This window comes from Canis aureus, chromosome 13 (genome assembly GCF_053574225.1).
Source record: "Canis aureus isolate CA01 chromosome 13, VMU_Caureus_v.1.0, whole genome shotgun sequence".
Taxonomy (NCBI): Eukaryota; Metazoa; Chordata; class Mammalia; order Carnivora; family Canidae; genus Canis; species Canis aureus.
The window spans coordinates 21,239,135-21,252,072 of record NC_135623.1 but is presented as its reverse complement, the minus strand read 5'-3'; the positions used below and the strand labels follow the sequence as shown (position 1 = coordinate 21,252,072).

General features: G+C 40.7%; 1 protein-coding gene across 6 annotated transcripts in view; it reads right to left on the bottom strand.

Annotated features, from left to right (window-relative positions):
• IPP (intracisternal A particle-promoted polypeptide) overlaps window positions 1-12,938 on the bottom strand; it is a 47,305-nt gene that overhangs the window by 9,013 nt on the left and 25,354 nt on the right. For all 6 annotated transcript variants that reach the window (XM_077845160.1, XM_077845163.1, XM_077845161.1 and 3 more), the window contains one exon: window positions 8,928-9,148. In XM_077845160.1, the coding sequence (XP_077701286.1) occupies window positions 8,928-9,148 (221 nt within the window). The remainder of the gene's footprint in view (window positions 1-8,927; window positions 9,149-12,938) is intronic.

The window sequence follows — 12,938 nt, the reverse complement described above, 5'->3', positions numbered from 1 at the left end:
ATGTTGCTATCACACTTGCTGAGTTATTGACCATGGAATCCTTTTTTGCAAAGACCACCTAGTGGAGTTAATAATTTTTAAAACATTTTCAGAAAGGTAGTATAGATCATGGGTTGGAAACTATAGCCTACTTTTAAGAATGATCTTCTGGGTTAAAAGGTTATTTTATAAAAGAAGACTATTTCAACAGTGTTGAAGAAACTGGATAGCTACATGCAAAGAATGAAACTGGACCACTTTCTTATACCATATACAAAAATAAGCTAAAAATGGATCACAGATGTAAATGTGAGGCCTGAAACCATAAAATCCTAGAAGAGAGCACAGGCAGCCATTTCTCTGACAGCCATAGCAACACTTTTCTAGATAGGTCTCCTGAGTCAAGACAAAATAAAAGCAGGATGCCTGGGTAATTCAGTGGTTGAGTGCCAGCCTTCAGCTCAGGGTGTGATTCTGGGGTCCCAGGATGGAGTCCCACATCGGGCTTCCTGCATGGAGCCTGCTTCTCCCTCTGCATGTGTCTCTGCCTCTCTCTCTCATGAATAAATGAATAAAATCTTAAAAAAAAAAAAAAGCAAAAATAAACTATTGGGATTATATAAAAACAAAAAGCTTTTTTCTGCATAGCAAACAACGAAACTAAGACAACCTACTGAATGGGAGAAGATATTTGCAAATGACATATCTGATAAAAGGGTTGCTATCCAAAATATAAAAAGTACTGACTGTTACAACTCAATACCAAAATCATCATCATCATCATCATCATCATCCAATTAAAAAATGGGCAGAGGGAAGTTTGGGTGGCTTAGAGGTTTAGCACCTGCCTTCAGCCCAGGTCGTGATCCTGGAGACCCAGGATTGAGCTCCCTGCAGCCCACATCGAGTTCCCTGCAGGGAGCCTGCTTCTCCCTCTGCCTGTGTCTCTACCTCTCTCTCTCTCTCTCTCTCTCTCTCTCTGTCTCTCATGAATAAATAAAATCTTAAAAAAAAAAAAGGGTAGAAAACATGAACAGACATTTCTTCAAAGAAAACATATAGATGGCCAACAGACGCTCGAAAAAATGTTGAACATCAGTCATCATCAGGGAAATGCAAATCAAAACTACAATGAGCTATCACCTCACACCTGTCAGAATGGCTAAAATTAAAAACACAAGATGGGGCAACTGGCTAGCTCAGTTGGTCAGGCATGCAATGCTTGATCCTGGGGTTATGAGTTCAAGCCCCACATGGGGGCAGACATTACTTTAAAAAATAAAAGTAAAACACAAGAAACAAGAGTTGGTGAGGATGTGGAAAAAAGGGACCCCTTATACACTGTTGTTGGGAATACAAACTGCTACAGCCATTGAGAAAAACAATATGAAGTTTCCTCAAAAAGTTAAAAAATAGAACTACCCTACAATCCAGGAATGGCACCACTGGGCATCTATCTCAGAAATACAAAAACACTAATTCAAAGGGATACATGCACTCTATGGTTACTGCAGCATTATTTACAATAGCCAAATTATGGAAGCAGCTCTGGTGTCCATTGATGAATCAACATACACACCGAAATATAAAAAAGAATTCATAAAAAAGAATGAAATCTTGCCATTTGCAACAACATCAATGAAGTTAGAGAATATAATTCTAAGTGAAATAAGTCAGAGAAAGACAAATACCATATGATTTCACTCACATGTGGAATTTAAAAAATAAAACAAACAAAGGATCCCTGGGTGGCTCAGCGATTTAGTGCCTGCCTTTGGCCGAGAGCATGATCCTGGGGTTCCAGGATCAAGTCCCACATCGGGCTCCCTGCATGGAGCCTGCTTCTCCCTCTGCCTGTATCTCTGCCTTTCTCCCTCTATCTGTGTCTCTCATGAATAAATAAATAAAATCTTAAAAAAAAAAAGGAAAAGAAATAAAACAAACAAGAAAATGAATTAAAAAAAACTAGAGACAAACCAAGAAACAGACTCTTAACTATAGAGAACAAACTGATGGTTACCAGAAAGGAGGTGGGATGGAGGATGGGTGAAATAGTTGATGGGGATTCAAGAATGCACTTAACATGAAGAGTACCATGTAATGAATAGAATTGGTGAATCACTATATTGTACACCTGAAACTAACAGCACTGTATGTTAATACTGTAATTAAAATATTAAAATTAAAAACTTACTAAAAAAAAAAAAAATTAAAAACTTACTAAAATTTTAAAAAACTTAATAAAAATAAAAATTAATTAATTGAAAAGTAAAAAATAAAAAACCAAGAATATGCCAAAAGAAGAAATTTTATGTAGCCTGCAGGCCTAAAATATCCACTATCTGTCTCTCTCTCTCTTTTTAAAGATTTTATCTTATTTATTTATTTATTTATTTATTTATTTATTTATTTATGAGAGAGCATGCATACATAGGAGGAGGAACAGAGAGGGGGAGAGAGGGAGGGGGAAAGAATCTTAAGCAGAGTTGGAGCTGAGCCTGAAGCCTGATGTGAGGCTCAATCTCATGACCCTGAGATCATGACCTGAGCTGAAACCAAGAGTCAGTTGCTTAACTGACTGAGCCACCCAACATCCCTAACTGTCTAACAAAAGGTTTACTAACTCCTGGTACACACTATTCCCTGAAGAAATTTCAATAAGCTGCTATAACCAAAATTACTCATAATGTCCTTCTCTAGAGAAAATATCTATACCCAGAAAACAGGAAAGCTAATAAAAGTCCTGAGAAATAATCAAGAGAGAAGAGAGCAAGTTGCCAGGTAAAATAAGAGTCTGGAAATAAAGCATATGATGAATAGAGTTTACAGAAACATAAAGGGTGAACACTGATTATTCATCAATGCTAAAAAGCTAACTTTAAAAAATATATATTTTATTTATTTCAAAGCCCTAATGTGGGGCTCAATCCTAGGACCTCAGAATCATGACCTGACTGAAGGCAGATGCTAAACCAACTGAGCCACCCAGGCACCCCTGAAAGTGAACTTTTTGAGGACAGGAACTTAATGAGCTTCACATCCCAGGACCCAGCATAGCACTAGCACATTACAGACAGTCAATGAATGTTTGCTGATCTGAATTTAAATGAAAATCAGAGATACTAAAACTAGAGACAATCCTTTGAAATTGAAGGATCTTTATTAAAAATTGAAGACTATTAAATCATCTAAAATTACAGAATACATCACTGAGGTGGCACATCATTCACAGTTGAAATGAATACTTGCATTTTATGTATTTATCTGGAGAGAGAGTACGTGAGTCGGGGTGGTGGTGGTGGGGAGGAATAGGGAGGAGAGAGAAAGAATCCTAAGCAGGCTCCATACCCAGTGCAGTGCCCAACACATGGCTTGACCTCACAACCCTAAAATCATGTCCTGAGCCAAAAGCAAGAGTCAGACACTTAACCAACTGAGCCACCCAGCACCCCCCAAAATACTCATATTTTAAAAGGGATATTCAGAAAAAGTGGGGAACCTGGGTGGCTCAGTCCATTAGGCGTCTGCCTTTGGCTCAGGTCCTGCTCTCTTTCTCTCAAATAAATAAAGTCGATTAGGATATTGGAGTTATGTTTATCATTAGGGAGATCTAACCTTTGCTCCCCTACAGAAATGGCTCTTGACAAAAATAAAGGAGCTCATCCCACAATGTTTACCTTTCATTTTTATCAGTGTATTAGAACTATAGTTTGCCTTTTCTCTTGAGTAACTTTCTCCTGACCAGATACATGTTTTACATTATCATTAAGATTTGGATCTATAAGACTTCAGTAGACTGTAAATAACAATACCATTTTAGATTTATGTATGGAAAAACCAAGGTAACTCATTAGTGATTAGCACATACTTTGAAATAAAAATGTTTGTTTCCAGCAGTATAGAAAAATTAGCAATAGAAAGTGCCCTCAGAGAGTTCATTTTCTAAATTCCCAAATAAGATCACATAGAAGGTAAAAGGAATTTGTATTTTTTTTAAAGATAAGCTGTATCGGGATCCCTGGGTGGCGCAGCGGTTTGGCGCCTGCCTTTGGCCCAGGGCACGATCCTGGAGACCCGGGATCGAATCCCACATCGGGCTCCCGGTGCATGGAGCCTGCTTCTCCCTCTGCCTATGTCTCTGCCTCTCTCTCTCTCTCTGTGACTATCATAAATAAATAAAAATTAAATAAATAAATAAATAAATAAAGATAAGCTGTATCTTTTTTTTTCAAAGATTTTATTTATTTATTCATGAGAGACACACACAGAGAGAGAGAGAGACATAGACACAGGCAGAGGGAGAAGCAGGCCCCATGCAGGGAGCCCAACGTGGAACTCAATCCCGGATCTCCATGATCAAGCCCAAGGCTGAAGGCAGCACCAAACCGCTGAGCCACCTGGGATGCCCGGTAAAAGGAATTTGAACTACCACCCAAGTTTGAAATTTGTAAGAAATAAGAATCAAAATCATGCTTTACAATAAGACAATGCCACTCTTGTCCCTTCTATTCAACACTGTAATGGAGGTTTTAACCAGGGCAATTGGGAAAGAAAATGAGGGATGCCTGGGTGGCTCCGGGGTTGGGCATCTGCCTTCAGCCCAGGGTGTCATCCTGGAGATCTGGGATCGAGTCCCCCATCGAGCTCCCTGCATGGAGCCTGCTTCTCTCCCTCTGCCTCTCTCTCAGTCTCTCTCATGAATGAATAAATGAAATCTTAAAAAAAAAAAAAAAAAAAAAAAAAAGGAAAGAAAACGAAATAAAAGGCTTTGAGACTGGAACAGAAAAAGTAAAATGATCTCTTTTTTTTAAAAGATCTTATTTATTTATTATTTATTCATTCATGAGAGACACGGGGGGTGGGGGGTGCAGGAAGAGAGAGAGAGAGAGGCAGAGACATAGGCAGAGGGAGGAGAAGCAGGCTCCAAACAGGAAGCCCCATGTGGGACTTGATCCCAGGACTCCAGGATCACGACCTGAGCTGAAGGCAGACACTTAACCGCTGAGCCACCCAGATGTCCCAAATGATCTCTATTTATAGAAGATATGATTTTATATATAGAAAATCCTGAGGAATACACACACACACACATACACACACAATTATCAGAGTATGAGTACTGTAAGGTTTCAGGATTAAGATAGACAAAAATCAATCGAATTTCTATGCACTAGCAATGAAAAATCTGAACATGAAATTAAGAAAACAATTTATAAATATCATAAGGAATAAAATATTTAGGAATAAATTAACCAATAGAGTGCAAGTAACTTAAAATTATAAAATACTGTTGAAATGAATTGAAGAAGACTAAATAAATAGAAAGACATTCAATGTTGAAGATGAAAAGTCCTAATATTGTTAGGATAGCAATACTCCCATAATGATCTCTGATTCAATGTAATCCCTATTAAAACCAAGCTAGCTTCTTGGTAAAAACTGAAGCTGATGGGAAGCTTGGCTGGCTCAGTCAGAAGAACACATGACTCTTAATCTTGGGGTTGTAAGTTCAAGTCCCATGTTGGGTGTAGAGACTACTTAAAAATAAATTTTAAAAAAATATGTCATTTATTTGAGAGAGAGAGAGAGCCTAAGTGAGAGCAAAGCAGGGGGAAGGGCAGAAAGAGAGGGAGAAACAGGCTCTCCACTGAGCAGAGACCTGACTTGGTGCTCCACCGCAGGACCCTGAGATCATGCATGACCTGAGTCAAAGGCAGCTGCCCAACCAACTGAGTCACCCACATGCCCCCTCAAATAAATAAATATTTTTTAAAAATTTGGGGGGGGCAGCCCCTGTGGCGCAGCGGTTTAGTGCCACCTGCTGCCTGGGGTGTGATCCAGGATCACACCAGAGCCAAAGGCAGACACTCAACCCCTGAGCCACCCAGGTCCCTCTACTAGCATTTAAATGTTCAAATTACATGGGACAGACTGTATTCTATTATGTTATAGTGTTTTGGTTTTTTTTAAGATTTTATTTATTCATGAGAGACAGAGACAGAGAGAGAGAGAGAGAGGCTGAGGGAAAAGCAGGCTCGGTGCTGGGAACCTGATGTAGAACTCGATCCCGGGACTCCAGGATCACACCCTGGGCTGAAGGCAGGCGCTAAACTGCTGAGCCACCCGGGCTGCCCTATACCTATTATAGTGTTCTTTAATTGTTTTGTATTCATTATTTTTATCTTCCCATATAAATTAGGTGTTCTGAGACTCAGTTTTCATCATGGGGGTGAGGGGCAGTTTCCCACCTACTAACAACAAGCAGTTCTCAGAACACCAACTGGGTGTTGGAGAAGTCAACTCAATTCTAACACTACGTACCCATATCTGGAATAGCATCAAATTCCACGGGTTGAAACTCAGTTTTACAAGACATTGATCCTCCCCAGTCTGTTTCTTGGGCTGCTTTTTTTTTTTTTTTTTTTTAAGATTTTATTTATTTATTCATGAGAGACACACAGAGAGAGGCACAGACACAGGCAGACGGATAAGCAGTCTCCATACAGGGAGCCCAATGTGGGACTCGATCATGGGTCCCCAGGACCACACCCTAGGCCAAAGGCAGCACTAATTGGCTGAGCCACCCGGGCTGCCCATTACCTGTGCTTCTGATTGGCTATAAATCAGAGTTCCAATGGTCCCTCCTCTTCATGTTCAATTAATTTGCTAGGGTAGGTCACAAAACTCAGAGAAAATGTTACTACTAAAAGGATATAACTCAGGAACAACTAGATGGAAGAGATGCAAAGTCAAGTTATGGGAAAGGGGTACAGAGCTTTCAAGCCTTCTCCACATGCGCTACGGTCCCCACATCTCCACGTGTTCATGGTCTTCCAGGCTTTCTGTCTGGTGGGGCTTTCTGAACAATAGTACAGGAAGGGGATTCCCAAGCACAGCATGACAGTAATCTGATTTAGGACACAGAGATCAGAGGTTAAAGAGGTTGAAGCAGCTAAGATTTGCAAACAAGACTGTCAGAGGTCCCCTTGTGATTTTAGCTGAATACCACTAATCTGTGCAATGCATAAAGTGAAACTCCATGAGAACAAGCAAAGAACAAGTCATAGGACGATATGACATAAAAAGAAACATATATTTGGCCTCTGGCCCCAGTTTCTGACACAGAACTCCTAAATCTCTGGGAATTCCCTGGGTGATAGAAGTGTCTTTTCTCCTAATGAGGCAACTCTTGGTAGACTTCTTAAATAGCTTCAGAATGAAGCCTGATTACAAGAAAGACCAAGCCAGAATTAGATGCTTGGAATGTTTAGCCCTAACCCCCTATTATGTGGGGAAGGGAGAGGGACTAGGGGCTGAATTAATAATCAATTATGCCTATATGATGAAGCCTCTATAAAGACCTCTACACTACAGTGTTCAGAAAGCTTCCAGGTTGGTGAATAACACATCCATATAGGGATGTCACACCCCAAATTCTACAGAGACTGGAGGGTGTCACACCCCAAATTCTACAGAGACTCCTACACTCAAGCCTCTTCTGGACCTTGCCCTACATACCTCTTTATCTGGCTATCCATTTGTATCCTTTATAATAGATCAGTAATAGTACATACAGTGTTTCCCTGAGTGCTGTAAGCCATTAGAGCAAATTATTAAACCTAAGGAAAGGATTATGGGAACCCCCAATCTGTAGCCAAGTCAGACAAGTGTAAACAACTCAGTGGTTAACCTAAGGCCCCACTACTTGAAACTGGAGTGTAAATGAGAGGCAATCTTTTGAAACTGAGCTTTCAGGAACCCTGGTGGCTCAGCGGTTTAGTGCCTGCCTTTGGCCCAGGGTGTGATCCTGGAGTCCTGGGATCGAGTCCCACATCAGGCTCCCTGAATGTAATGGACCCTGCTTCTCCCTCTGCCTCTGCCTGTGTCTGTGCCTCTCTCTCTTTCTGTGTGTCTCTCATGAATAAATAAATACAATCTTAAAAAAAAAAAACAAAAAAAAAACAATACAAATTCCTTTCAGGGAGACATGACACATTTATCAAGGCAAAAATCATACAAAGTATGCTCTCTGGTCACAATGGAATTAAATCAGAAATGAGTAACACAATGAACTAGAAAAATCCCCAAATATTTGGAAATTAAGTAACATATTTCTAATAACTTACTGGTTAATTTTCCTTTTTTTAATTTTTTAATTTTTTTATGATAGGCACACAGTGAGAGAGAGAGGCAGAGACATAGGCAGAGGGAGAAGCAGGCTCCATGCACCGGGAGCCCGACATGGGATTCGAGGCAGGCGCCAAACTGCTGCGCCACCCAGGGATCCCTAATAACCTACTGGTTAAAAAGGAAATTACCAGGGAAGTTAGAAGCTATTTCAAGATAAATGTTTTTTTTTTTAACTTTTTTTTTTAAGATTTTATTTATTTATTCATGAGAGAGAGAGAGAGAGAGAGAGAGGCAGAGACACAGGCAGAGGGAGAAGCAGGCTCCATGCAGGGAGCCTGACGTGGGACTCGATCCTGGGTCTCCAGGATCATGCCCTGAGCCGAAGGCAGGCACTAAACCACTGAGCCAACCAGGGATCCCTCAAGATAAATGTTAATTAAAATACAACAATCAATCAATCAAATATATCAAAACGTGAGGGATACACTTTAAAGCAGTGCTTGAAAATAATTTATAGTTTTAAACATTTACATTATAAAAAAGGTCTAAAATCAATCATTCAAGCTTCTACTTAAAGAATTTAGAAAAAAAGTGCAGATTAAACAAATAGAAGTAAAAAAAAGAAACAGAAATCAATGAAACAGAAGATGGGCAATCAATTGGAAAAAATGACATCAAAGTTGGTTCTTTGAAAAGAAAAAAGGAGAAAAAAAACTACAAATGATCAATATCATGAATAAAAGAATGCATATCACCACAGATCTTATAGACATTATAAGAATAATAGGATATTAAGCATTTGAAATCATTCAACCTACCTCTTCGAAGGAATATTTTTCTACAGTATGAAGAGCATCTTGTGTCTCATTCCACCCTCCAACAGAATATATACAGTCATTGAGTGCAGCTACACCAAGGTATGCTCTCCTGGTTCCCATTGGAGGAAGTGGAGACCAACGCTTAGAAAGTGGATCATACACTTCAAAAGAACGAAGCTCTATTCCTTCATTGCTGATGCCCCCAATTACGTAAATTAAACCTGGAAACAGAATAATTTTACTCAGATGCTACAGAAAATAGAATATAAACAGTTATAAAGAGTAATAGTTGTGATTTATGGCTGCTATGTTAGGGACACCTGGGTGGCTCAGCGGTTGGGCCTCTGTCTTTGGCTCAGGGTGTGATCCTGGAGTCCCCGGATCGAGTCCCACAACGGGCTCCCTGCATGGAGCCTGCTTCTCCCTCTGCTGTGTCTCTGCCTCACTCTCTCTGTGTCTCTCATGAATAAATAAATAAAATCTTAAATATATATATATGTCTGCTATGCTGATGCCATATTCAATGTACTGCTCACGTTATCCTTTGAAAAGAGAAAACGGACTTCTGTCTCATATATTATCTCACACTTAAGCACGTTACAAAGAATTAGAGGTATAAAGTGGCATTTAAAGATTTTATTTATTTATTCATGAAAGACAGAGAGAGGCAGAGACATAGGTAGAGGGAGATGTAGGCTCCCTAAAGGGAGTCTGATGGGGGTCTCAATCCCAGGACCCCGGGATCACAACCTGCCCAAGGCATCTGAGCCACCCAGGTACCCCTAAAGTGGCATTTAAAGGGTACCTGGTAGCTCAGTTGGTTAAGTGTCAGACTCTTGATTTGGATTCACGTCATGGTCTCATGTTCAGGACACTGAGATCTGTGTGTTGTTGTGCTCCATGTTCACTGTGGAGTCAGTTTAAGATTCTCTCCCTCTCCTCCTGCCCCCCTCAACCCACATGAACGTGCTCTCTAAAATAAATAAATCTTAAAAAAAAAATTTAGCAGCATTTATTTTTCAAAGAACTTACAATGCCGTAACAAAATAGTCAGACAAGGTTTTCCCATCTTACTGTCTGCTTGATGAGCTCAAGTTCCAGAACCACTGCACCATAAGGTAAAATAGGAAAGGGAGAGGGATTTTTTTTTCCCCTAAAAAACGCCATGCACTTAAACTGGGAACGATATGGCCTTGTTTGGTGACAGCCTACCTGTTGCTCAGACGGATATAGAGAATTGAATTCAAATTAGAATAGTTATATAGCTAGGTTAAGGTATTCAGGATTAATCACTAGAATACAATAGAACATAATTAACAGTGAGTTTATTTCTTTTTTAAATATTTTATTCATTTATTATGAGAGACACAGAGAGAGAGGCAGAGACACAGGCAGAGGGAGAAGCAGTCTCCATGCAGGAAGTCTGATGCAAGACTCGTTCCCAGACTCTGGGATCCCGCCCTGAGCCCAAGGCAGAGACTGAGCCACCCAGGCATCCCACACAGTGAGTTCCTTATTATTTTTTTTAAGATTTTTATTTATTTATCCATGACAGAGAGAGACAGACAGACAGACAGACAGACACAGGCAGAGGGAGAAGCAGGACGTGGGACTGTGCAAGGAGCCCGACGTGGGACTCGATCCTGGGTCTCCAGGATCACACCTCAGGCAGAAGGCGGTGCTAAACCACTGGGCCACTGGGGCTGCCCTGAGTTTCTTATTAAATTTGATTTGATTTGATAAATAAATAAATAAATAAATAAATAAATAAATAAATAAATAAATAAATAAATTTGAGACTAATGGTTCTTTTTTTATTTTTAAGATTTTATTTAGGGCAGCCCCGGTGGCCCAGCGGTTAGCGGGTCTCCAGGATCCCGCACTGAGTCGAAGGCTGCACTAAACCGCTAAGCCCACAGGCTGCCCTACAATTATTTTCAAATGGCAGCATTGTTTCTTATATTCTAAAGTGAGAACCTGTTAAGTTATAAAGAATGGCATTTTAAGAAATGTGAGCTTGGGTAGCCCTGGTGGCACAGCGGTCTAGCGCCGCCTGCAGCCCGAGGTGTGATCCTGGAGAACGGGGATCAAGTCCCGTGTCGGGCTCCCTGTGAGGAGCCTGCTTCTCCCTCTGCCTGTGTCTCTGCCTATCTTTCTCTCTATGTCTCTATGAATAATTAAATAAATTCTTAAAAAAAAAGAAAGAAAGAAAGAAAGAAATGTGAGCTAAATGTCAGTGAACTTGGGTTCCAGCTCCAGCTTTGCCAGTAATCAGCTATGAGAAAAGACAATTCACAACCTGCCTGATCTTCAGCTTGCTTATCTATAAACAAAGGAGAAATAGATAATCTCCAAAATGCGGGATCCCTGGGTGGCGCAGCGGTTTAGCGCCTGCCTTTGGCCCAGGGCGCGATCCTGGAGACCTGGGATCGAATCCCACGTCGGGCTCCCGGTGCATGGAGCCTGCTTCTCCCTCTGCCTGTGTCTCTGCCTCGCTCTCCCTCTCTCTGTGTGACTATCATAAATAAATAAAAATTTATAAAAAAAATAAAAATAAAAAAAAATAAAAGATAATCTCCAAAATGCTTCTCTAGCTCTATGATTCTAGAAAGCTCAATACTGTAATTTGTAAGAAATACATATTTGGGGGGCACCTGGGTGGCCCAGTTAAGCATCTGGGTTATCTCAGGGATGTAGCCCTGCATTGGGCTCTCTGCTCAGTGGAGAGTCTCCTTCTCTCTCCCACTGGCCCTCCCCCTGCTAGTTCTCTCTCTCTCCCTCTCTCTCAAATAAATAAAATCTTTAAAAAATAAAATTACTTAAAAAAAGAATACATATTTGGTCATTCAGATGACCAAAATACATATTTCTCATCTACATTTGGTTTTTATCCACAATCCCTTGCTCACAGCAACCCCAGACCCTAGGAATTTCCAAAGTGTTGAGAATGATAAGGGTGTCTTGTTAACGAGCTAACTTTTGGAAAGCACTTAAGGATGAGGGCTGCTAGCCAAAGGAGCCAAATTTAGGATTTGAGCATTGGGAACTTTCAGTCTCAATCCCTGACCTCTGGGAAGAGAAGACCTAGAGGTTGGATCAATTACCAATGACCAATGATTTTAATGCCTATGTAATGAAGCCTCCATAAAAATCCAAAAGGACAGGGTTTGGAGAACTTCTGGGTTGGTGAACACGTGGAGATGTGGGGACCGTAGCGCATGTGGAGAAGGCTTGAAAGCTCTGCACCCCTTTCCCATAACTTGACTTTGCATCTCTTCCATCTAGTTGTTCCTGAGTTATATCCTTTTAGTAGTAACATTTTCTCTGAGTTTTGTGACCTACCCTAGCAAATTAATTGAACATGAAGAGGAGGGACCATTGGAACTCTGATTTATAGCCAATCAGAAGCACAGGTAATGGGCAGCCCGGGTGGCTCAGCCAATTAGTGCTGCCTTTGGCCTAGGGTGTGGTCCTGGGGACCCATGATCGAGTCCCACATTGGGCTCCCTGTATGGAGACTGCTTATCCGTCTGCCTGTGTCTGTGCCTCTCTCTGTGTGTCTCTCATGAATAAATAAATAAAATCTTAAAAAAAAAAAAAAAAAGCAGCCCAAGAAACAGACTGGGGAGGATCAATGTCTTATAAAACTGAGCTTCGGGAATCCCTGGGTGGCTCAGCGGTTTCGCGCCTGCCTTTGGCCCAGGGCACGATCCTGGAGTCCCGGGATCGAGTCCCGTGTCGGGCTCCCGGAAGGAGCCTGTTTCTCCCTCTGCCTGTGTCTCTGCCTCTCTCTCTCTCTCTCTCTCATAAATAAATAAAAATAAATCTTAAAAAAAAAAAAAAAAAAAAAAAACAGAGAGAAGATTCTTCTAAAACTATTCATTTAAAAAAAAAAAGAAAAAAAAAACTGAGCTTCAACCCGTGGAATTTGATGCTATTCCAGACATGGGTATGTAGTGTTAGAATTGAGTTGAATTCTCCAACACCCAGTTGGTGTTCTGAGAACTGCTT